Source organism: Arachis ipaensis, chromosome B08, assembly GCF_000816755.2.
Source record: "Arachis ipaensis cultivar K30076 chromosome B08, Araip1.1, whole genome shotgun sequence".
NCBI classification, from domain to species: Eukaryota; Viridiplantae; Streptophyta; class Magnoliopsida; order Fabales; family Fabaceae; genus Arachis; species Arachis ipaensis.
Genome location: NC_029792.2, coordinates 9,117,045 through 9,140,833, shown reverse-complemented (window position 1 = coordinate 9,140,833; position 23,789 = coordinate 9,117,045). Strand labels below are relative to the sequence as shown.

Below are 23,789 nucleotides of genomic sequence, written 5' to 3'. Positions count from 1 at the left end.
AGTTAGAAATGTGAACAACCCGAAGAACATGAATTATGAGACTTTGCTAACAGCAAAGCTCAAGTCAGACCTAGTGATTGTATAATTTAGGATCTTCAAACAGCTCAGAACCTGTAGATAACAACTGCAAAAAAGAAACCATAGGTGTAGGCATAACACTTGCCTCAGACATATTCAATTTCGACAAAAGATCTCTTATATACTAGCGTGATAATCCGTGCAATGTACGGGATTCACGAAATTTAAACCCTTTTAAAAGAAAAATACTAAGAATATAACTAAAATGTATTCTACAAAAATAGACATGTTGTATTAATTTTGAATAATTACAAAATTATCATTATACTAAAATAAAAAAATAGAATAAAACAATTATTCAATATGTCAATAAATGGCATAACATATTTTCTAAGATAATAAAAGATAATAAGATATCCAAACAATTGTTAGACACTAAAAAAACAGAAAAAAAAGTCCAACAGAGATGTAATTTATTATTATGTATTATCTTAGAAACACATAATGTCAAGATACCTACTGATAACAAAACAAAATATATACAACATATATAAATTTGTTCATCAAACAAAAGATAAAATATGCCCAAGACAAATTAACATATAATTCAAAATATCCATTAAATAGAGTTATACATAGGAGGTCTAATGTCGCTAGATCGATAACTCTATCTGCCGTCTAGCTATCGAGCCGAGTTTCAAAGTAATGATATCACCCTCCTTTAAGTTGTATATTCTACAACATTCCCTCCACCCAACTCCAAATTTCCATTCTCCACCTCTTCCTCCACTTTTCAGTAAGTGGAAGAAGACATTCTTCTCTACATTAGAATCTAGACCAGTGATTATCCAAATTGAGCCATCTCCACACAGTTTAAGATACGCAGCGAATTTTGAAGCCAAATACTGCAAGGAATAATTCATAGTTAACACAAACATAAAAGATTTAGGAAGAACATCCAATCAGCTTGCAAGAAAAAAAAAAGATAAAAAAAAAACTCTTTTGAAATCAAGTTACCAATCTAGGTTGTGCAACATCCGAAGCTGTGATTTTCTTTTCATAAGAAACCTCTGGAGAGTATCTAATTCAGGATAATACGAATATGTTAGTCGCCACACTGAAAAATCTGAAAAATTCCCATGATATTAAAATCAGAAACACAAAGAAAAAGTTACATCTAGCATTACCTAGGATCAACCAACTCGTTTGCCGCATGACTTTGTTCATTAACCTCCAATGATAAACTACTTCCACTAGACAAATCTATCGGATCATTGGGATTATCCCCTACCAGTGCCCCACTTTGATCATTGTCTTCATCAGCATCTGATGAAAACTGATCATCCGATGGTCCAGACCCGGAGAGAACAATCACATCAGCTGATGAGTCCTCATCCATCCTGGTGTACTTTATGTGGAACACTCTTGATACATTATCAAGTGTCTCTGGGTCCATTAGCTTAGGAACATAGAAGTCAGGATCAAGGTGAACTCGGATGGGTTGGTTATCCTTATCCCACAATGAAATAAAAAAAATGCCAAAACCGACATACCTAAATTGAACAGATGCCCCTCTATCGATAAAATAGAAAGTTCTAATATGTTCAAATGAGGAGTCAGTTATGAGCAACTGATCATTTTTTCTTACCACCTCCAGCACTAAACAATTATCTAACTCGTCAATGACATAGAACATTAGCCCCAATCGTTCCCCATGAGTTGAAACAAAATTTGGGGGAAGAGCTCTATCACCCTATATTCAAATTTGTTCCCAAAGTTAATTCATGTGTAACAAAACATGCTAAAAAAGCTTCACATAATTTTAACTAATTATTTAGCAAAGAGAGATATTTTAAATCTACCATTATTACCAACTGAGCAACACAAGAGAACAATAATCACGTAACTGAACTAACATTATAATGAGAAGAAAGCTTTAGCATAAATAAATGAGAAGATTGTAGTTCAGTAAATAGCTCAATGAATTTAAACAAAATATCCATAGAAAAGGGACAAAAGGACAGAGCAACCACTCCCAGACATGCAGAAAATAGTAGAAAATAACAAATTCAAGAACATATAGTCAAATCAGGAATCTAATTATATGAGATTGATACCACTGCCTAAAATTGCACATTGGCCATTATGTTTCGTTACCTGCTTATTGAAAACGCGAAATCTAAAAACCAGTTCTTTTTCGCTGGGCCAGTATACCTGGGTTGCTAAAAACCTCCTATTAGAACATAATGGTACAATTAGAATTTAAGACTGAGACTTTTAATCAAGAAAATAACTAACTAAGTATACAAAAAATAAAAAATAAAAAAAGTAACACACTAAAAACACATTAATGAAAAATAACCAAGAGACAAAGTTGGAAAATTATTATAAAACATATTTTACACATTACAACAACTTCTGAAATCTGGCCTACATATAGATGAGGAGCCAATAAAATTAAATTACAACATGAAAAATATCTTAGTAAGAATTAAAAAAAAAAACTATACATGCCATAACATCAATATCAATATTTAATTGACATTAACATTTTCAAAAGTTAATCTGAAATATATTGAATGAAAAAATAAATGAGATTTCAATCAAATTGAAAATGAAACAAAGAAAACATCTTGTCTAATGCTCAACACCATACCTATTTGGATCTTCTCTATTGGCATTCATGGCCATTGAGACTTATCAAATAGAGAGACGTGCTATAAAGATTCAAGAAGAAAGAATAGATATTGTCTCCTACTGCAAAAAAGAGCATCATAATAAAGTCAACCCTAATAGGAGATTTCAACAAATTCAACAAAAAACAGCTGATAAAAATGAATCGAGAAAAATAAAGAACAAATATAAAAAACGAACAGCAACCATTCATAAACAAAAGATGAAATAGACGAACAAAAATATTGTTATTAATTATAGTAAATTAAATTTCTACTAATACTAATTATAATATTGACAAGTTACAGAAAGGTTACCACTACTACTAATAATAATTAAATGAAACAATCATGAATTATGAATTTCTTAATTAGAATATGCATTACAAACGATATGAAAGAAAGAAAATATACAAAAATTATATCAATCAATATTAAAATATAAAAGACCAGAATCAATATTAAAAAATTATAAATACGATTTTATTCTTTTTACTCTTAAAAATGTTTTCAATTATCTGCTTAATATTTTTTCTTATTGTATACAATATAGTAATACCAAAATTACCGAATTTCACACGGCCAATACAACCTCACTGAAACTGAATTAATTAACTTGCTAAAAAGAAATTAACAAAAAAAAGAATAGCTTCCTCTTATTATCCTTCGAACTTCTCTCATGTTAATAACTTACATTATAGTATGTAACCTTAAATGTAGCTTCTAATTTTAATTTTAATACCCTCCCGATCAAAGAGAAGGAAAATACCCTCCCCAGTATGATCTTCAACTGTTATTTTAATTTTAAATTTGCATAGAGAAAAAAATAAAAAAGAACACAATCATTCAGATAAATAGTACCAGAAAACCTTATTTTTATAAACAATCCACTCTACAATATGAGAAAACATTTTCAACAAATTTTCTGACCTTGGAGTGACATTAGTTATGTGCTTCAAACAAAAATCACAGTAATATGCACCATTTTGAGGATAGATACCCTTTCCACACACAAGCAGAATACCACCAACCTCCATCCTCAACAATACCTTGAATTGCACCAAAAATGATAAAAGAACCCTCCTATCCAATGGGCATTTCAGAGTTAATTAACAGCATGAATGAAAAAACAGATCTGGAAATTCTTGTTTGATTTTCTTTTTCGGTTCATTTGTGTATAAAAGAAACAGAAACACAACTAACTCAAAAGAAAACAACCTGATTGTTATCTTGAAGCTCTTCAATAGTGCATTTTCTAGTTAAACGCATGAAATCATCTTCCAATGAGAGAACTTTACCCTCATTTGCAATAAACAGCGGATGGGTACCATTGACACCTTGCTCAATCATACTAAAAAAAAATCAATGCAAATACTTGTACTTGTTACTCCAGATAGCTTGTAAATAAAGAATACAATAAACATCAACTAAATAAAGCATGCTAACCTCTGCCTGAACTCAACAACTTCAGGAATATCAGGATTAAATAACATTTGAGTGGCATACATCACATTTTGAAGACCTACTTGACCTACACAACAACAAAGAAAGAGTCTAGAAAACTTTATTGGAGACAATACCTATAGCAGCCATGAGATGTACAGAAAAAAAAATATACCCCTAAAGAACTTGACTTTTGCAAGCTGAATCACCACAACAGGCTGCTCCACATAGCCAGAGGCAAGGAAATGATTCACTTGATTAACATAATCCCCAAACAATGCACATCGCACTGTAAGACTGAAACTCAAAAGATCACAAAGAATAAAATAGAAAATAAGCAAAAAAGATCATTAAAAGATAAAGAGAAAGCAGCAGAAATCACTCAATGAACATACTCTTTTGAAGTTAATTCTAATGCAATCATTTTTACAATTTTCCCCTCTTTTGCATATTCTTTCTCTTCTCCGACTGAAGTTAAAAGACCAATGACATCTATTCCAAATAAACACGATCTATTAACTATTCAAAGGATTTGTTAAAAAAACTTCAATAACAGAAAAGCAAGAAGTTATACACACCAACTAAGAAATCATAATCTTGGGTCATGTTCAACAACTCAGAAAAAGAAAACATGTTGAAACAAGTCTTAGGGATGACATCTTCATCAACAGCTACAACAGTGGTTCGGTGAAGAAAAACCAATTTGAATTCATGAGAAGTTGCTCTATAACTACCATGATTTGACACAATAGTAAAATATGCCATTCTATAAACTTGTCCTTCAACTATATGATCTCTAAACCTATTAAGCAGTGGTTTCTTGACTGTAGCTTGCATTTTTCTACACTAGAAATGGAACAAAAGAACAAAATCAGAATAATCAAACACATAATGTAAAGTTGAAAACTTTAAAAAACAACAAGTAAGACCATATTTAAAAGAGAAGCTAATAGGGGCTAACATGCTCATCAAGGAGAATCATCTCCATTGAGTTAGGAACCTTATGGTTACCAAAAGAGGGTACAACCCAAAGTCTTAGAACCCTAACTTTCAGCCTCCAAGCCTCTCTAGGAGGATGCATCTTAGAAATCATATCAAATGGAGGAGGCATTGCAATAAAAAGAAAGGAGATAAAATGAGTTGATGAAATTGATCAAAATGTAAACAGTAAATTTCTGAAATAAATATAGCTTAGGAGGAAATACAACACAGCAGAATGTTTGTGCATTCAATGTGCTTCACCCACATTCCTTTTATAGAAAAAATTCAGGACACAATCTCACATTTTTGAATTCAAATCCAGGAGGGAAATGGAGGGTAATTGAGTTGAATCACCAAATTTTTCATTTAATGAGTAAGAAACTATGAATCATTTCATATCAATCACATCACAACTCACCAAACAGATGGGATAGAAAGCACATACCTTGATAAAAATTCCCACATTCTCATCTCCATTCAATGGCACATACACAACTAATCATAGGAGTAAAAGCTGAAACAACACAAAAGCAAGAAAAAGAATTGATACTTTCGAGAAATAAAAAAATAGGGACCAAAAATTGAGATATCACACCACAACTACTGTAGTGCAGCTACATGTCATTAGGCCATAGGAAATGCAGTCAGCAACTATCCCAAACAATGATTCTAGTGATGGCAATCAGAGTTGATAAATATGTTAGGTAGGGATACATTGGAAACAGCAGATAATGGGAACAAAAGTATAGACAAACATGAATAGAAACATGTCAATCACATCAACATTCATGAAATGGATGATAATGAAACCTGATACGTCCATCATGATTCCCAAATTTCCAATTTCCAATAAAGAATATATAGCACAAACTTATTATGTGTGGAGAACACATTTTCATGAAAAGACCAGCTGCTGGATAGTTTTTTCTTTGGCTAGGGACATGTGCTAGTTAGACAAATAATAGCATGAACCCATTTTACTCGCACAAGGACATTTTTTTCTCAAGGAACGTGTTAACTTGAGGCCAAGCAGGTGTATCTCCATCTAACAGCTGAAGAATAAAACAGAATTAAAACAACCAAGAGATAAATCTAATCCAATTCAGTTGAACTTGAAAAAAAAAATAAACAAATAAACAACAGGTTACACATCATTTTTTGTAAATCACATCACCACTCATAAATAGATTAGGTACAATGAGGAAAAAGCTATGAATTAATTCATATCAATGACATCAGTAATCACCAAATAGGTTTGATAGAAAGTCCACACCTTCATAGGCATTCCCACATTCTCATCTCCATTCAATAGCATAGAGACAACTAATCATAGGAGCAAAACCCGAACCAACACAAAAACAGGAAAAATAAGTGAAACTTTCAAGAAATCAAGAAATAGGGACCAGAAATTGTGAGTTGATATAAATTGGTTAGGTAAGGATATATTCAAACCAACAGATGAGTGGGGAAAAATAGCAAGATGATACCATCTTAATCTAACCATCTTAATCTAAGAAAGCCAATTCCACTGGGAATGACATATAAAATTCAGGAGAAACACCCCATGTCTTTTCAAGAGGTGAAATAGCAAATAATTTTGACATAAATAATTTAAAAGAAATGAGAATCAAATTGAGTTGAATAACCAAATCTTTCATTCAATGAGGAAAAAGCTATAAATCAATTCATATCAATCATATCACAACTCACAAAATAGGTTTGATAGAAAGCCCATACTTTCATAGGCATTCTCACATGGTCATCTCCATTCAATAGCATATAGACAACTAATGATAGCAGCAAAAGCTGAACCAACACAAAAACAGGAAAAAGAAGTGAACTTTTGGAGAAATAAAAAAATAGGGACCAAAAATTAAGATTTCACACCACAACTACTACAATGCAGCTAGATGTCATTCGAGAAAAGGGAAGGCAGTCACCAACTACCCCAAATAATGATTCTAGTGTTGGCAATGAGAGTTAGTAAATGTGTTAGGTAGCAATAAATTGGAGACAAGAGATAAATGGAAACAAAAGTATACACAAACATTAATAAAAAGCTGTCAATTACATCAACATCCACGAAAAGGATGAGACTGAAACCTCATACCTTGATAATGATTCCAAAATTTTAAATTTTCAATAAAGAATATATAGCACAACCTTATTACATATGGAAAACACATTTTGATGGAAAAATCAATTTATATCAATCACATCACTACTCACCAAATAGGTTTGATAGAAAGCCCATACCTTCATAGGCATTCTCACATGGTCATCTCCATTGAATAGCATATAGACAACTAATCATAGGATCAAAACCCTAAGCAACACAAAAGCAAGAAAAACAAGTGAAACTTTAAAGAAATCAAGAAATAGGGACCAGAAATTGAGATATGACACAATACCTACTACAGTGCACCTAGAGCTCATAAGAACATAAGGAAGGCAGTAATCAACTATCCCAAACAATGATTCTACTGATAACAATCAGAGTTGCTATAAATTGGTCAGGTAAGGAAACATTCAAACCAGCAGATGACTGGGGAAAAAAAGTATACACAAATATGAGTAAAAATCTCTCAATGACATCAACATTCATGGTAGAGATGAGATTGAAACCTCATATGTTGATAATGACTCCAAAATTTCGAATTTCCAATGAATAATACAGAGCACAACCTAATTATGTATCCAGACCACATTTTCATGTGAATATAACATCAAACATAGATAAGGGGACATGTTTCAGAACACAGAAAATAGTATAAAAAGTCTAGGAATTTGTTGAATATAAACAAAGTAAAAAATTAAAAATATATTCATGAAAAAAAATAAAAATACATGCAACAAACAATTCAGCAGATAACAAATGGAGATCTGATAATGAGTTAAAACTGAAAGTTAACAGCAACTCCAAAAAATTCTAAGCAAGAACATGAACCCACAAAAAAATTGAATAACCAAATCTTTCATTTAATGAGGAAAAAGCTATGAATCAATTCATATCAATGATATCACCACTCACGAAATAGGTTAGATAGAAAGTCCATACCTTGATAGGTATTCCTACATTCTCATCTCCATCCAATGGCACATAGACAACTAATGATAGCAGCAAAAGCTGAACCAACACAAAAACAGGAAAAAGAAGTAAACTTTTGGAGAAATAAAAAAATAGGGGCCAAAAATTAAGATTTCACACCACAACTACTGCAATGCAGCTACATGTCATTCGAGAAAAGGGAAGGCAGTCACCAACTACCCCAAATAATGATTCTAGTGCTGGCAATGAGAGTTAGTAAATGTATTAGGTAGCAATAAATTGGAGACAAGAGATAAATGGGAGCAAAAGTATACATAAACATTAATAAAAACCTGTCAATCACATCAACATTCAGGAAAAGGATGAGACAGAAACCTCATAGCTTGATAATGATTCCAAAATTTTAAATTTCCAATAAAGAATATATAGCACAACCTTATTACATGTGAAAAAAACATTTTGATGGGAAGACCAGCTGCTGGATACTTATTTCTTTGGGGAAAGACATGTGCTAGTTAGAGAAAGAACACATTGAAGCCATTTTAATGGCACAAGGCCATTCTTTTCTCAATGAACCTCTTAACTTGGGGTCAAGGAGGTGCATGTCCTTCCAACAGCTGAAATATAAAACAACTAATCATATGAGGTAAACCTGAACCAACAGAAAAAAAGGAAAAACAAGTGAAACTCTCAAGAAATCAAGCAATACAGACCAGAAATTGAGATATGAGACCATACCTACTACAGTGCAGCTACACCTCATAAGACCATAGGGAAGACAGTAATCAACTACCCCAAACAATGATTCTACTTATCACAATGAGAGTTGGTAAATGTGTTAGGTAAGGATACATTCAAAACAGCAGATGAGTGGGAAAAAAAAGTTTAGATAAAAATTAAAAAAAATCTCAAAATGACATCAACATTCATGAAAGGGATGTGATTCAAACCTCATACCTTGTTAAAGATGCCCAAATTTCGGATTCCCAATAAAGAATATACAGAACAACCTTATTATGTATCCAAACCACATTTTCATGTGAACATTACATCAAACATAGATAACAGAACATGTTTCTCAAAACAGAAAACAGTTTAAAAACTCAAGGGATTTGTCGAATGTAAACAAAGTAATAAATCATAAATATATTCATGAAAAACACAAAACACATGCAACAAATAATTCAACAGGTACCAAAAGGAGATCTGATAATAAGTTCAAACTGAAGGTTAACAGCAACACCCAAAAAAATATAACCAAGAACATGAACCCACAAAAAAACCAAGTGACATACAGAATTTGCAAATTAGAAATTTCAGAAACCCTAGACAATAACATGTGGGTTAAACATCGAATAGATACCAAAACGATCACAATTTGCAAGATTAGGAATTTCACAAACCCTAGAAAATAAAATCTCAATTAACCATAGAACAGATACAAAAAATGATCAGAATTTACACAATCAAGGATTTCAGGAACCATACACAATAAAACCTACATCAATCGTCGAACCGATGACAAAATTCATCACAAAGATCGACAAAATCAAGGAAAAGAAAAAAACCAAGAGGATAATAGGTTTCGATGAACCTGATTGATTAATCTGAGATCTTGAATCTTACCGGGAAATTGGGAAATCAGTAACCCAGATGAACGGCGACGAACAAACTTCCAGGAGAACACAGCTCGTAGACAGAGTTTCGTACCGCAGACGAAACAAAATTTGAAGAAGAAAGCAAAGCTGCTAGGGTTCAAAGAAATCATTACCTATTCAAGCAGATCCATGAAGAGGGAAGGTTGGCTCAGTGATTCGGTGAAAAGGATGCGACGTTGCGTGAGAGAGAAGGTGAAAGGGATGGCTGACGACTGCTGACAGAGGAGCACATGCATCCCTGAACGTGAGGAGCCATACGGATGGTCCGATTTGCTTCGTCCAAAATTCAATTTTTTCCTCCTTGCAAATTGGACCGTCCGATTTGCCCCTAATATTTTATTTCACACACAACTCGCATGGTCCAACTTGTCCCCATCAAAAATCACAAAAAACTGCCCCACATATATGTGTAGCACCTCCTATTCCCATAACGCAGCACATCACACTTATGGAGTCCATAACCAAAAAACTGAGCCTAAAATAAAACACATTAGAATTTCTCTAGTGAGCTAATATTTAAAAAGACACACATTAGGATGAAATTAAAAAAAAACACAGAATTATCTTCAGCGATGCATCTGTGTCTGAATACCATGATGGATCTGTATTGAATTGTGGAGAGACAGTGGATGATATGAAATTATTGAAGTGACAACTTTGAGTTTGAAAAGGAAGAGTAATTTGTTAAGGCCAATTATAATGTACAGATGCTCTGATACAGATATTCCCATTCGATGAAGGTCATGCGGACATCTGGTAATTTACTATTTGGTAGACAGCAACTTGTCAGAGCCTTTCGCAACATGTGTTATCCAGCCGAGTCACATTCGAACTGATATGAGCAGCTGCAACCCTGTAAGGGTTCACTGTTGGGCTTCGTTTCATATATAGCCCAATGGCTATATTTTGAAGACACCAAAAAAGAACTTCTTTTTTTATTTTATAAGACAGCAAAAATAAAAAAGACTAATGTAATCCTGAACTAATTACTTTAAAAAATTTATATTTGTGAAAATATTCACATTACTTTTTACATATTAAAAAAATTATTTAAACACCAACTCTTATTCTCTCTTATTTTGATTAAATTAAATTATGAATCTCATTAATTTTTTTCACATTACATTTGTCACCTCTAAAATATATTCAAAAGATATAAAAAAAAAACTAATTTTATGCAGATTTTTTTTTAGTTTTAATTTAGATGACATTATATGATATTTGTCTCCCAAAATATTTTTTCAAGATTTTTGCTAGAAATTAGTAGTTACATAGAACATAAGTTTAAGATTAGCAAATAAGAACAAGTCTTGATATAATTATTTACGTACCTTTATTTATTAAACTTATTTATTTGATATAATTATTTATTATTATTATTATTATTATTATTATTATTATTATTATTATTATTATTATTATTATTATTATTATTATTATTATTATTATTATTATTATTATTATTATTATTATTATTATTATTATTATTATTATTATTATTATTATTATTCCATATATTTTGATATATTTTCAATTGATAGTTAATACTAATCATATACTTTCAATTGGTCACATACATTCATATATAATGGTAGATGTTTGCCTAATGATTGAGTATTTTCTATATCGTGATTTTAAACGTACATATTTTCTTCCATTTGTTTTTTGTTTTGAGTCAAATTTCTTGGGTACATGATGTAAATTTTTTTCTTTGAACCTTATACTTACTTGGCTTATAATACACACTAATTGAATTAAAAAGATTAAGATTCAAATACCCTCCAATGAAGCCGAAAATACTAAGATCCTATTAACAAAACCCAACTGTGCCAATTTCTATTATTCTTTGTAAGAGCAGGTTAAGCCACAACTAAACTATAATTCCACTCCCCTCATTCTTCAAACTCTGCACTCAGCTATAACACGTGTCAAACAGAAAATAATTTCTGTAAATCTGTATCAATTAACATCTGTATCATAGAGTGACCCATTTGTTAACTGAATCTGTTGAAACAATGATAGACAATGTGACCAAAACGACCACAAACTTAGCATTCAGGTCAAGATGAATTTCTAAAGAAATGTCCTCTTATAGAAAATCTATCCCCTCTACCTCTTTTTCCAACACTTCCTCTCCTAGAATTTGAAAAAGAAGAAAAAGGACTCTGAGCTAAATTTTTTTGGATCATAGATTGCTTAGGCTTTTGATACTTGTCAATCATAATTATGTTTAATAAATATTTTATGTTTAAAATAAGAGTTGATTAATTTACAAAATCGCAAATCTAATACAATCCAAACTGCTTAAAATTGGATTGGATTTTGTTTAAAAATCATCCCATCCAAAATCGCACCGCAAATAAAAATAGTATTCGAATCGAATCAGTTTTTAATTCAAAGTGATCCAAACCGCACTATAAACATCCCTAAAAATAAAAAACAAAACTAACTAACTACTAATCTTGTTATGTTGCTGACCTTCTTTAAAATCTTGATAATCAACCTTCGACTCATTTTGACTCACACTCTCAATAACTAGATCGATATATTATATAGTTTCATTTCAAAGTATAATCAAGTTTTAAAATTTCTTTTTCTGGAGCTATTTGATCACATCAAGAACAACACCTAATCCACTACCTACGTGTAGTTAATTAGAGTTCTAAATGATGATATATGGCTCCTGCCTCCTGCTTTGCTTAGAAGTGATGAATGAATAATTGATATGATTAGTGCTTGTTTGGGCACCATTATTTTGATAAAAAAAGATCTTTTTTTATTGAAAAAAGATCTTTTTTTATTTTTTAGCATGTTTGGCAAATTTCTAGTAATAAAAGTAAAAACACTAGAAAAATCAAAAAAAGATCTTTTTTGAGAAGCTGTAATTTACATATTTTTTTAAAAGATCTTTTTCTCTTAAAAAAAAGATGTTTTTCATCTAATAAATAAACAAAAAAAGTACTTTTATATCGTTATACCCAAACATAATTGATAGATAAAAAGATTTTTTTGCATGAGATACCCAAACATAAAATTACTTTTACTTTTCCATAAGATCTTTTAAAAAAAGATAATTCAAAAAAAGATCTTTTCTTAGAAGTTCACCCAAACAAGCTCTTAGTTGTATATATAATCAGAATTTACTCTAATTGGCTTGTTAATAATGACTAGTTTCATTTATTTTGCATCTATGCATGCCATGTTATGATACTTGATGAAATGGTGCCCCCACTTTGGCAACTCAAATGGATGATTGTCCACTACATATGCATACATTAAAACAACCAAGCTATTTAATTTATGTGACCTCCTCAATAGGGGTGCACAGACCCGGCCCGGCCCGATCCCGAACACTTTAGGGGCTAATTTGGTGTGATTTCATCGGGTTTAGAGTCGGATAAGGGTCTCAAAAATAGACCCGGTCATTATTTCGGGTCGGGTCCGGGCCATAGTTCGGGTCACCCGAAGTCGGCCCGGTGGCCCGGTGGCCCGGTCATCATACACAATTAATATTTTGTGTTATTAGTGATGGATCATGACTATTATGTGGAATTTAAGTATTGTAAACCTTAATATTTTGTGTTATTAGTCATTATAAGACTATAAGTTAATGTTTTATGTTTAGAATGCATAAGACTTTAGACTAATGCATAATATTGTGGTATTTGTATTGATTTAAATATTTGGTATTATTAGACAATATTAGTATTGATTGTGGTTATACTTTAATTTTAAAGAAGAGTTGGTTCTTGTTATATTTTTCTAAGTGAATTTTACCATGTTAAATAATGGTTGAAGTCTTGAAAATTTGGATATTTTTACATGCTAGTTTACAAGAAGGTATCAACGTAATATAATGTTAACGGCCCGATTTTCACCCGGTATAATTGTGGCCCGAAAGTGTATTGGTTTCATCGGGTCTAGGGTCGGATTCGGGTCTAAAAAATAGACTCGGTGTATATTTCGGGTCGGGTCTGAATCATATCAAACCCGGCTTCACCCGTCTCATGTGCACCCCTACTCCTCAAGAAGGAAATAGAAATTTCATGCTCTTAATTGCCTTATTACCCAATTTCGAGGACTATTTCCATTGCTTAGGACAAGAAATAAATAAATGACCTACCTAGCAAAAGTAACAAATTAAATCTTCAGAATTATGCAAGTAAATCAATAAATTAAGATAATCTATGACTTTAATTATGCTGCAGTTATATCACACACACTTTATTTTAACTTTGGTAATTTACAGAAGCAATCTTTTTGTGAGCAAGGAGCCCTACATATACAACATAATCAATCAATCAAACCCAAACTCTAATGTTTCAAATATCGTTACTAAACATCAAAAGCTTTAATGAAATCCGAAAATGAATTTTCTCAAAATAATTTTTTCAAATGTAATTTTTTATCCTTTTTTTTTTCCTCATTCAGAAAATATATGATAAAAATCATACTTCAAAAAAATTGCTTAAGAGAATCAATTTTCAATGGAACCAAAAGCCATAATAATAATAATAATAAAATTGCTTGTAAAAACCAAAAACCTTGAACACAAGCATGCTTTGCTTCCAAAATAAAATCTAGAGAAAAATAAAGCATTCCAATGAAACACGTGGGTTGTCAAGTGATTCTTCATGTGTGACGACGTCGTTTTCCTTTCTACAGTTCTCCTTCACCACACCCTTCCCCGGCGCCAACCTCCGACCGCCGTTTCCCCGTGGTTTCACCTGATTCCTTCTGTTTCCGTCGCAGAACCTCCCCACAGACGACGGAGACCTCGCTCTCCGGCCGGTACTCTCGCCTGGACGACGGCGAACTTGACCGGAATCCCTCTGGCAAGCGGACTGCGGACTTGCCGGAACCCTCTTTTCCGGCAGCGTTCTCGAGGTGGAGAAGAAGCTCTCGCTAATGCTGCATGTCTCTGTAATCTGAGACACTTCCAGAGAGACTTGTTCCTGAGCTTCGTTGAAGATGGGGCACTTTGAATATTGGATTTTGGGAAGTTGGGTCTCTGTTTCTATCGTCAAAACTGAAACTTGGGGTTTGGAAATTGGTGTTTCAGATAGAACCTCTTTCACTACCGATTTTTCTTCAACAGGTGGTGGTGATGGTGGAGCTCTGTGGTTTAGGTTTTCATGGGTCAAATCTGATTTAAGGGCATTTCGGTCTTTATTGGTGTTTGGAGTATTGATGGTGCTGAAGCAGCAACCCATCTTGGATCAAAGTTGTTATCAAGAGAGGTTTTAGAAGGTGGCAATGGTGAGAGGCATTGTTGTTGGAAAGATCAATGCAATTGAATTGGCTTCATTATTTGTTCAATTCATAAAGTGAGGAAGGGGTTTGATTTGATGCTTAAGGTGAACTTGTTACACTTGTTTATATATATATATATATATAGCTTTGATCATGGTAGTGATGAAGGATACACTTGTGTCCAATACCTTTCACCATTGACTTGTTGAAAGTTGAAACATTATGTATTGATCAATAATAATACATCATGCTACTCTATTATAATGACAATCTAATCAATATTAAATCAAAATAATATATATAATGTAGTTGATAGACAATTTTGTATCACCAATTATCATTACCCTGAATTTAAAACCTAGCTTTTCCACCTAACTGAAAGTTATGCAGGCAAGATTAGTAATATTTTAAGCTTAAATTCTTCCAAGTCTTATACGGGTACTATACAACTAGCATGACATTCTGAAATAACAGAGAAAATGGAGTACGTAAGTATTATATCCACTAATATTAGCATCATAGCATGTCATGATCCATTATATATATACAGTATTAACCTTTGAATCACTTTTTGTTTATATTTTTATGTAATAAAATATGAAAAGATATTATTACTAATATTTTTTAATTAAATAAAATTTTTCAATTCCCATAAAGTAGATTTTTTTCTTCTTGTGAGCGTCCTTCTTGATTCATTTGGTATTAATTTTTTCTGTTTCAACTACTACAACTGAGAGTTCTTTTTCAACTATGAATATTGTGAAGAATAATTCAGAAACAAAATGAAAGATAAATTTCTTGCAAATTGTCTTTTAATTATATTGAAAAGAAAATTGCAGAAAAATTTGACACAAATTCTATTATCGATGAATTTATGAAATGAGGAATCGATCACTTCATTAATAAAAGGTACATATATATTTTTTATACTTTAAAATATATTCTCTATCAGTATATTTTTATAATACATTTTATATTATATAATTTTTTGCATATAATTTTTAATATTATATATTATTAGCCCCATGATAATATTTTTGGATCCGTCCGCGAGAGTCCATGAGGTAAAATCCTTCTTAAAAGTATTGTACTGTTAATATTGCATGTAAAGATTAGATAGTATCTCCAATGCTCCATAACCATGATAGTCTCATACTATAATTAACCACTACATATGAGATCCTGTTTCAATATATTTCTAAAAGCTACAAACACAAAATGTTCGGCCCTAAAAACATTTCTTTTCTTTTTCTTTGGCTATTTGCTATTTGAGTAGAGATTCATTGCATGGTATAACAGTTGTATTTATTTCATATTAAATCAGTTTGTATTAAAGCATTTGGTTTGAGTTTATAATTCATTATTATTTTCATGGTTGCAATAATTTTCCGTAATATTCACATCGCATCTTAACAAAACATAAGTTATTTATTCTATACTTTTGTAAGCAAAATAATAAAAATGAAAAAGAGAGAATATCCAAATATTACGCTGCCAACTTGCTACATTCCATGGTGATACTAATAACCGTTAGACATTTAAATTGCTTTCTTTAGCAATTAGTTTGTGATATGTGATTTGTGAAGCAATCAATGTTATTAAACTTGTGTGGTTGGGTATATTAGAAAAAGGAAAACACAGTTTGACTTGAAACTGTCCTTTATCTGGGAAGAATTCAAATTCCAAAATCTGACTAGTTTTTTCAGCAATACTACTATTCACTCAAATGAAAAATTATTATATTTAACAAATTTTAAATGGTTAAAATTTCAACATATTTTCTTAAATAATTAACTTTATCAATTTTAGAAGGAGTAATCTCTTGTACTTAATTATTGAAGAGACCATGTAGGTATGATTATTCATTTATTTTGCACAAATTACCACGATCTAGTTATATATCAAGCAAGAAAACGAAGAGAAGAATTCAAAAATTAATTCTGAAATTTCATGTGGGAGTGTTTTTGTTTATATGAAAAAAAAAAAGGAGAATGCTAGGAAGACAATGATTTTGTTGAACAATATGAACAACCACCAATCAAATAAAAACACACTACACCTCCAATATATCTATTGTTTACATTGTTTAATATTTTCATTATTTACCTATACTTTTTCTAAAAAAAAAGGTGAAATTCAAAAGTTAATTCTGAAATTTTATGCAATAAAATGAGAAACGGCAAAAGATGATTAAAAAGTGCAACATGATGATGGACAAGGCTGTCAATGTCGTGTTAAAGGACCTAACAACGGAAAGCAAAACCAAGAAAGACACTTGCCTTTCAAATTGTTGATATTGAATGTAGTAATCTCGGAAATAATTTGGAAGATTTGAAACTGGTTTTGTGATAATATTAGTACACGGTTTGTACCAAATAAAAGCATCCAATCATATGGCTACACATTACTTTTTTTTTTTCTTTTGGTATTTAACTTTTAGAAAAGTTTTTAAGTATACTGGTGTTTCAGTGATTTTTAATCGTTGATCTTAATTATATATATTTTTTATAATTAAGATTAACGGTTGAAAATTACTAAAATACCACTATATCAGTTGAAAATTTTCATAACTTTTATTACTTATTACCGATACAAAATTCCTCATTTCCAAATTCCAATATGAAATTACAAAGGATTGATTGGTTGGTTAGGCCCATCATAGAAATGGACCACCCAACTTTAATGGATCAATTTAAAAAAAAAAATTTGTAGCAAAAATAAATAAATAAATAAACTACCACTCCCCCTTCCCACAGTATACTGAAATTTATACACTAAAGTCATAACCCAAAAAAGAAGCCCTCAGAGCTCCACCTGATGATTGCAACGGTAACACACTAACACTAACATGGCTTCACCTTGATCTGCTAACAGCAAAGCAGAATTATATGCTTTTGGTTCTACACTGCTATCAAAGTGGTCCCAAACATTGGTTTAAATTTCTGCCACTGAAGATGAGTTAACACACTGAAATTTTGAATAACACTTCTCAAAATCAACACTGCACTACAGCCACATTAAAATCAGCCGCTTTACATGATTTCTCAAATTTGAGTTAACATATATTAGAAATATTGAATTAACCTTTGCAACAGGGAGGGGATGTTGCATTTTCCAATAAATCTGAACCAATCCACTCATTGATGGTTGGGTAAAAAAGTTGCAGAAAGCTTTGCCACTTACAGCATGTTACTGATATATTACATGTGGCATGACCGAGCATCAATAGTATGGGGTAAGCGTGTACCCATTATATATAATGCACATAAAAATGGTGGGAAAGAAAAGAATGGATCAAGAAGCAATCAGCTTTGAGGGAGATGCAGCCCTGTCGGATTCAATCATGGACTTAATATAGAATTCGCCTGCCTTGTATGATGACCTAACCATGGGACCAGATGCCACATACCGAAATCCCTGTGACAAACAAAGTAGGATTAATCCATCATTCATAACACATGATCAAGTTATAATAAGTACCATATGCAGCTATTTTTAATAGAATCCCCCTCTGCAAATCAACATGTCACATGCAACAATCAAAAAGAGAAATGCACCATGATTACACTCTGTTGCCATTATCAAGTACAGAATGCCATATGTAGTGTTAGGATTCTTACATGCAGGGCCACCGGCGTGTCCAAATGGTGTCCAAATTGCTTGCAAGGAATTTACCATGAGTTGGCAGCATACAGATTACTTTAAAGTTTAAACATACTGTGTGTGCAACAATGATGAAGCAAATGTGTTTGTCTGCCTCGACTTTTAAGAATATATTTAAATATTGGCAAGGAGCCCAAATGTTTTAAGATGTATGGTTTGACTAAAATATCTACTCATTTTATGAGATCCTAGCAAAAGTTACTGAACTGAGATTATGATAATAGAATACTAGAGAAATGATGATAACATCAAATATTAGTAATCATCTTTTATGCAATAAGTAACATACTAACATTCCTCTCGTTTATGGAAAAGTAAAATACAATTGATCGTAACCAATGGAACAAATATTAGAGACTTACCATTTCCATACCAAGTGTCTGATACTTCTCAAAGGCCTCAGGTGTAATGTACTCAGATACTGGCATATGGCGCTTTGAAGGTCTCATATACTGACCAAAAGTCATCACGTCAACACCAGCTGCTCTCACCTTCTCCATTGTCTTCACAACCTGGTCAGGTGTTTCCCCACAGCCTAACATTATTGAGGTCTTTGTGAGGGTTCCGGCAGGTGCATAATCTTTGGCCATCATTAGAACATCCATGGACTGTTTAAAATTAGCTCGGTGATCCCGCACAACACTTTGAAGCTCTTCAACTGTCTCGATATTATGTGCAAAGACATCTAATCCTGATTTAGCAACCTTCTCTACACAACTAGCTTCTCCTCGAAAATCAGGAACTGTTGCAACAAACATAGTTCAACGACTACAACAGAAAGAAATTCTGAATTTTATCTACAAAGGATAGTCCCTTGATAATAATCCATCTAAGAAAAAATCAACTAGGATTGAACCCTATGAAGAAATTATGTGACTGCAAATCAATTCTTCAAAATTTTACCCTAGTTCTGTATCAATAATGTCTTTATTCTTATCATTCTAATCAAAAGCAGTGCTGTCAAGACAACAGCTATTAATAAACCAACAGCTAACATAATAATTCGCATTCTAGGTACCACCACTTAGTTCTACTTGCTACCTAATAAACTTCAGTAAAAACAGAAAAACAAAAGACCATCCTTCCTTTCATATCCATTATTGATTATGTACTATACTTCCAAACAACCTAGGTGCTTGGAATTTTTCATTTATAAGAATGAGACATCCTCCTAGCAGGATAAGGTTAGGCTGCCATGCGTCAACAGTTTTAAGAACCGCAAAACATTCAAAATGCATACCTAAGGCTTCTATCAACATATTAGGCTTCAGTATCTTCAATTTCTGTACTGTTTCAGTAAAATGACCACTCCCTTGATCAGGTAAATCATCACGGTCAACACTTGTTATAACCACATAATCCAAACCCCATGACGCAATTGCTTCAGCCACATTGGTGGGCTCATCAGGGTCAGGTGGTGGAGGAGTCCTCGATGTCTTCACATTGCAAAATCTGAAAATTAACATAAAAATATCTAAATGGAAGGGTTCCACTGCCATCTATTCTATTAACTTATAAAACACTCTCTTATCAACGATTGTTCTACTTGAAATTTTCTAAAGCTAGAGTTCCCATTCCTAATCCTATAATCAACATCAAAAAATTCTATGCACTAATCACAAATTGAATTACATTAAATTGATATAAAATTCTATAAATAACAAATGATAGATACATAACCTGCAACCTCGAGTACAAGTGTCGCCGAGGATCATGATGGTAGCAGTGGCGGTGCCGGTCTCGCCGCCGGACCAGCACTCCCCTAAATTAGGACACTTGGCTTCCTCGCATACCGTGTGGAGCTTCAATTCTCGAAGCTTCTTCTTGATCTGCACGTATTTCTCACCTCCTGGGATCGACTCCTTCATCCACTTAGGCTTCGGCAGCGGCTTCTTCTTCGTTCCGACCTCCACCGAGTACGCATTCCCAGATTTTAGCGCAATGAAGTCCGACAGTGACGGAGACTCCTCCGCCAGACGAGCACGGAGCGCCGCCAGATTCTGCGGCGGCGGCGGGGGTGCTGCCGGCGGAGGCATCGTAGAAGAGGAAAAGAAGGATTTTGCGGCGGATTTGATATTCCGACCTGCGGTTCGAAAACGAGAATACATCATCATGGTGGTGTTTGCAGACAGTTAGGAACGATGAGGATGAAGATGAGGATGGCTCTCTCTCTCTGTGCCCCTGGTTTGGAGCTGAGATCGATCGTTGTCGCATACCAACCACTAACCACCACCATCGGCATCGTATTGGGCTGTATTTTGGGCCTGCTTATTGTGGGCTACACTGATGGGCCTTAATAAGCACTGTTTGGGCTTCAAATTTGTTGGTATCTAAGCTTACTTGTTCCTTTACCAAACAAAAGAAAAACGCTTACTTGTTCTGTTGTTCAGAACCAACGGTGATACTATATGACTAATTATTTTGATAATCTAATAATTTGTTAATTATTTGACCAATTTAAATTGGTTTAAATATTTTTTTTTTAATATGTGCTCTAAATTATAATTTGTTATTCAATAGTCCATGTGAGGTTTTCTTCGAACCCTTGCGAACATTTTTTTACCACATTTGGAGGATTTCGTTTGCAAAAAGAACAAAACAAAGATTGATGACAAGGTCATGCAAGATACTAGTTCAAGGAATGACTATTATTTAATATCTCTATAAAATTAATTAATAGATATTTAGCTACACCCACATTATTGTTTAATATGGCCTAAACCTAAAGCATGCAGGAACATGACAACCCTTAGATTCTATAATAAAACTGATAATCAAAATATTAGTTTTTTATACACGCACATAAAGTATTAATTAAGAGACGCTAGGTTGTTGCAAACTTGCAGTTTTGTCGTATTGGTCCCCGCTGAGATGGAAAATTATTGAGGTAAAAGAAGTCAAATTGTTCATCATTTTTCCAGTTTGGTGGGCCTTTTTGCTCCCTCGGAGAGAATATATTGAAATTTGAGACATCAAATTAAAGTTTCAAATGGATGGGGGTGGGGTGACAATATTTTCCATCTTTTACTTCAAGTTTATCGAACCAAAATGATGGTATGTGTTAGTTGCCAACATTTAAACATTCCCTTGGACCTTATTAGTAGCAAGATGTAGGTGTTATTAATTATGCCATCATGAACAATTCATGTGCATTTAGGTTTTATTTCATATCATCTCACAGAATAGAGACATTAGAAAGAGAACCAAAGAAAAGTATATAGGAGATGAGACAAATTTATTAGCGAGGAAAATATCTTTATTGTAAGATAAAAGAACACTTTTTGCATTGTGTTTATCACTATATCTTGTGTCCTAAATAATTAATATGGAGATTAGAGATTTAGAGGTAGCAAAGCAGCGGCAAATTTTGATTGGTGATCACTTATTTGTCCTCTTATGTTTGAGACAGCCAACAACGATAGCATTGTCAAATGTCAAATGTCAAAGATCAAAGGTGCCCAATTGCACATTGGTATTAGCATTCATCGGATACTAAAAAAAGTATGAAATTGCAAGCTCCTATTTGTTACCTTTGATCCACTTTTTTCCTTAGTCTTTTAATTTCTTTTTCCCCATAGGGAGATCTATCTAAGATCGACACTGTGAGAAGAAAGCTTTCGCAAGTTTGATTAAACTCAAATGATGACTACGTACTGATATCTATTTAATAATAATAATAAAAAAATTGAAATTCCAATTTTAAATAATAATTAATGTTTGATTTTACAGCAAACTTGTTTCAAATAAATGTAAGTGTTGATAGTTGATAGCGATAAGGCATCGTAGTATCGCAGAGATTCGGATAGCAGAGTGATGAATGAGGAATAGCTATTAGCTACCGTTGTTTTCTGGCGCACGCACACGGCACACGGCACACACACGTATATATATTATTAACATAAAATTTCATACATTAATAATAACTCTTTTCTAAAAAAAGGAAATTATTCTCACTTTATTTGTTTTGGCGAGCACCTTTTTTTTTTTTATATAGCTTATCATGTGTAAGTTACAAAATTGTATACGACTATACGTCATGCAAAATTGCAAATATAAAAATTAGGAATAGACGTTGTTGCACAAAAATAAAATCATAGATTTTCTCTAAAAGAATATAGTGGGCTGACACAAAGCCCACAACAATCATTCGGTAGCACACAAAGCCCATACGCCAACTGGCGACTTTTATTTGAGCCGACAAAATGAGTCAAACTCATCGAGTCAGTTTTATTTATCTATTTAAACGAATGAATTTTATTTCTAAAATTAAATCCATTTAAATTTTGGATTGATTAATTTAAAAAAATAGCGAGGTAAATATGTCAATCCATAGACTAAGTGGGTGACTGGTTTAGAAATTTGCATTTTTTTTTTAAATTTAGCCATTTTTAACCAATATCCATCTTGATTCGACCAAAAAATTGGACACATAATAAAAAAAATTATTTGTTTAAATTTTTTATTTAAAAGTAATATTGTTTGTCAAATTAATTTTTAAAAAATAAATAATATAAACAAACCAATCCAATATAATCCATGAGATTAACCATAAATTATTTAAATTAAAAAATTGTAAAAGATGAACAAAACAAACTTAAACATGCCTAAATAATTCGGACTAATCTGTTTAACAGTTGTACATGCTATAACGTCTCTAAGATATAGTCTCACTTCTTTATTATATTTTAAATACTATATGTATATATTTTACCTATTTTTTGTATATTTTTATTTTTTATATTAAAATTGATTAATAGCTAATGCAAAAAAGATAATATTTATTTTCTACCATAAGAGAAAATATACAAGAGGACTGGAAATATATACAATCATCAATTCACCATTTCTTTTATTTTTATTTTTGAAAAAAATTCCACTTGTGTTATTATTCCATCTGAGTAAGAAACTAAGAATAACCCATTCTCACGCGCAGCCATGCCACGCGAAGCACACTCTCACCAATCATCTCATCAATCATTAAAAAGATAAACAAATAAATAACGTTCATATTAAAATAAAAGATTAAGTATAATTTTATTCGTTAAGATGCTA

At 32.3% G+C, this 23,789-nt stretch overlaps 4 protein-coding genes across 6 annotated transcripts; all 4 read right to left on the bottom strand.

Moving 5' to 3' along the window:
* On the bottom strand, positions 645-10,177 carry LOC110265678. 3 transcript variants are annotated; one of them, XM_021108817.1, is made up of 13 exons: positions 8,902-10,177; positions 8,173-8,780; positions 7,371-7,440; positions 5,560-5,628; positions 4,309-4,430; positions 4,137-4,221; positions 3,909-4,041; positions 3,621-3,773; positions 2,675-2,775; positions 2,176-2,251; positions 1,206-1,771; positions 1,036-1,099; positions 645-923 (listed from the first exon to the last, which is right to left on the bottom strand). In XM_021108817.1, the coding sequence occupies exons 9-13, from the start codon at positions 2,707-2,709 to the stop codon at positions 672-674; spliced, it is 993 nt and encodes a 330-aa protein (XP_020964476.1). In that variant the 5' UTR covers positions 2,710-2,775; positions 3,621-3,773; positions 3,909-4,041; positions 4,137-4,221; positions 4,309-4,430; positions 5,560-5,628; positions 7,371-7,440; positions 8,173-8,780; positions 8,902-10,177; the 3' UTR covers positions 645-671. The 3 variants fall into 3 exon arrangements, with proteins under 3 accessions (XP_020964476.1, XP_020964475.1, XP_020964477.1); XM_021108816.1 differs by having other exon boundaries at positions 5,560-7,440; XM_021108818.1 differs by lacking the exons at positions 2,176-2,251; positions 3,621-3,773; positions 3,909-4,041; ... (4 more) ...; positions 8,173-8,780; positions 8,902-10,177 and having other exon boundaries at positions 2,675-2,778.
* LOC107612549 lies at positions 3,657-5,244 on the bottom strand. The gene is made up of 7 exons (XM_021108102.1): positions 5,095-5,244; positions 4,712-4,979; positions 4,529-4,625; positions 4,309-4,430; positions 4,137-4,221; positions 3,909-4,041; positions 3,657-3,773 (listed from the first exon to the last, which is right to left on the bottom strand). The coding sequence occupies exons 1-7, from the start codon at positions 5,242-5,244 to the stop codon at positions 3,657-3,659; spliced, it is 972 nt and encodes a 323-aa protein (XP_020963761.1).
* LOC107610473 lies at positions 14,402-15,034 on the bottom strand. Its single transcript, XM_016312524.1, has one exon. It carries the CDS (start codon positions 15,032-15,034, stop codon positions 14,402-14,404), a length of 633 nt encoding a protein of 210 aa, XP_016168010.1.
* On the bottom strand, positions 17,815-20,948 carry LOC107613748 (lipoyl synthase 2, mitochondrial). Its single transcript, XM_016315872.2, has 4 exons — positions 20,418-20,948; positions 19,978-20,189; positions 19,100-19,479; positions 17,815-18,491 (listed from the first exon to the last, which is right to left on the bottom strand). Exons 1-4 carry the CDS (start codon positions 20,849-20,851, stop codon positions 18,369-18,371), a joined length of 1,149 nt encoding a protein of 382 aa, XP_016171358.1. The 5' UTR covers positions 20,852-20,948; the 3' UTR covers positions 17,815-18,368.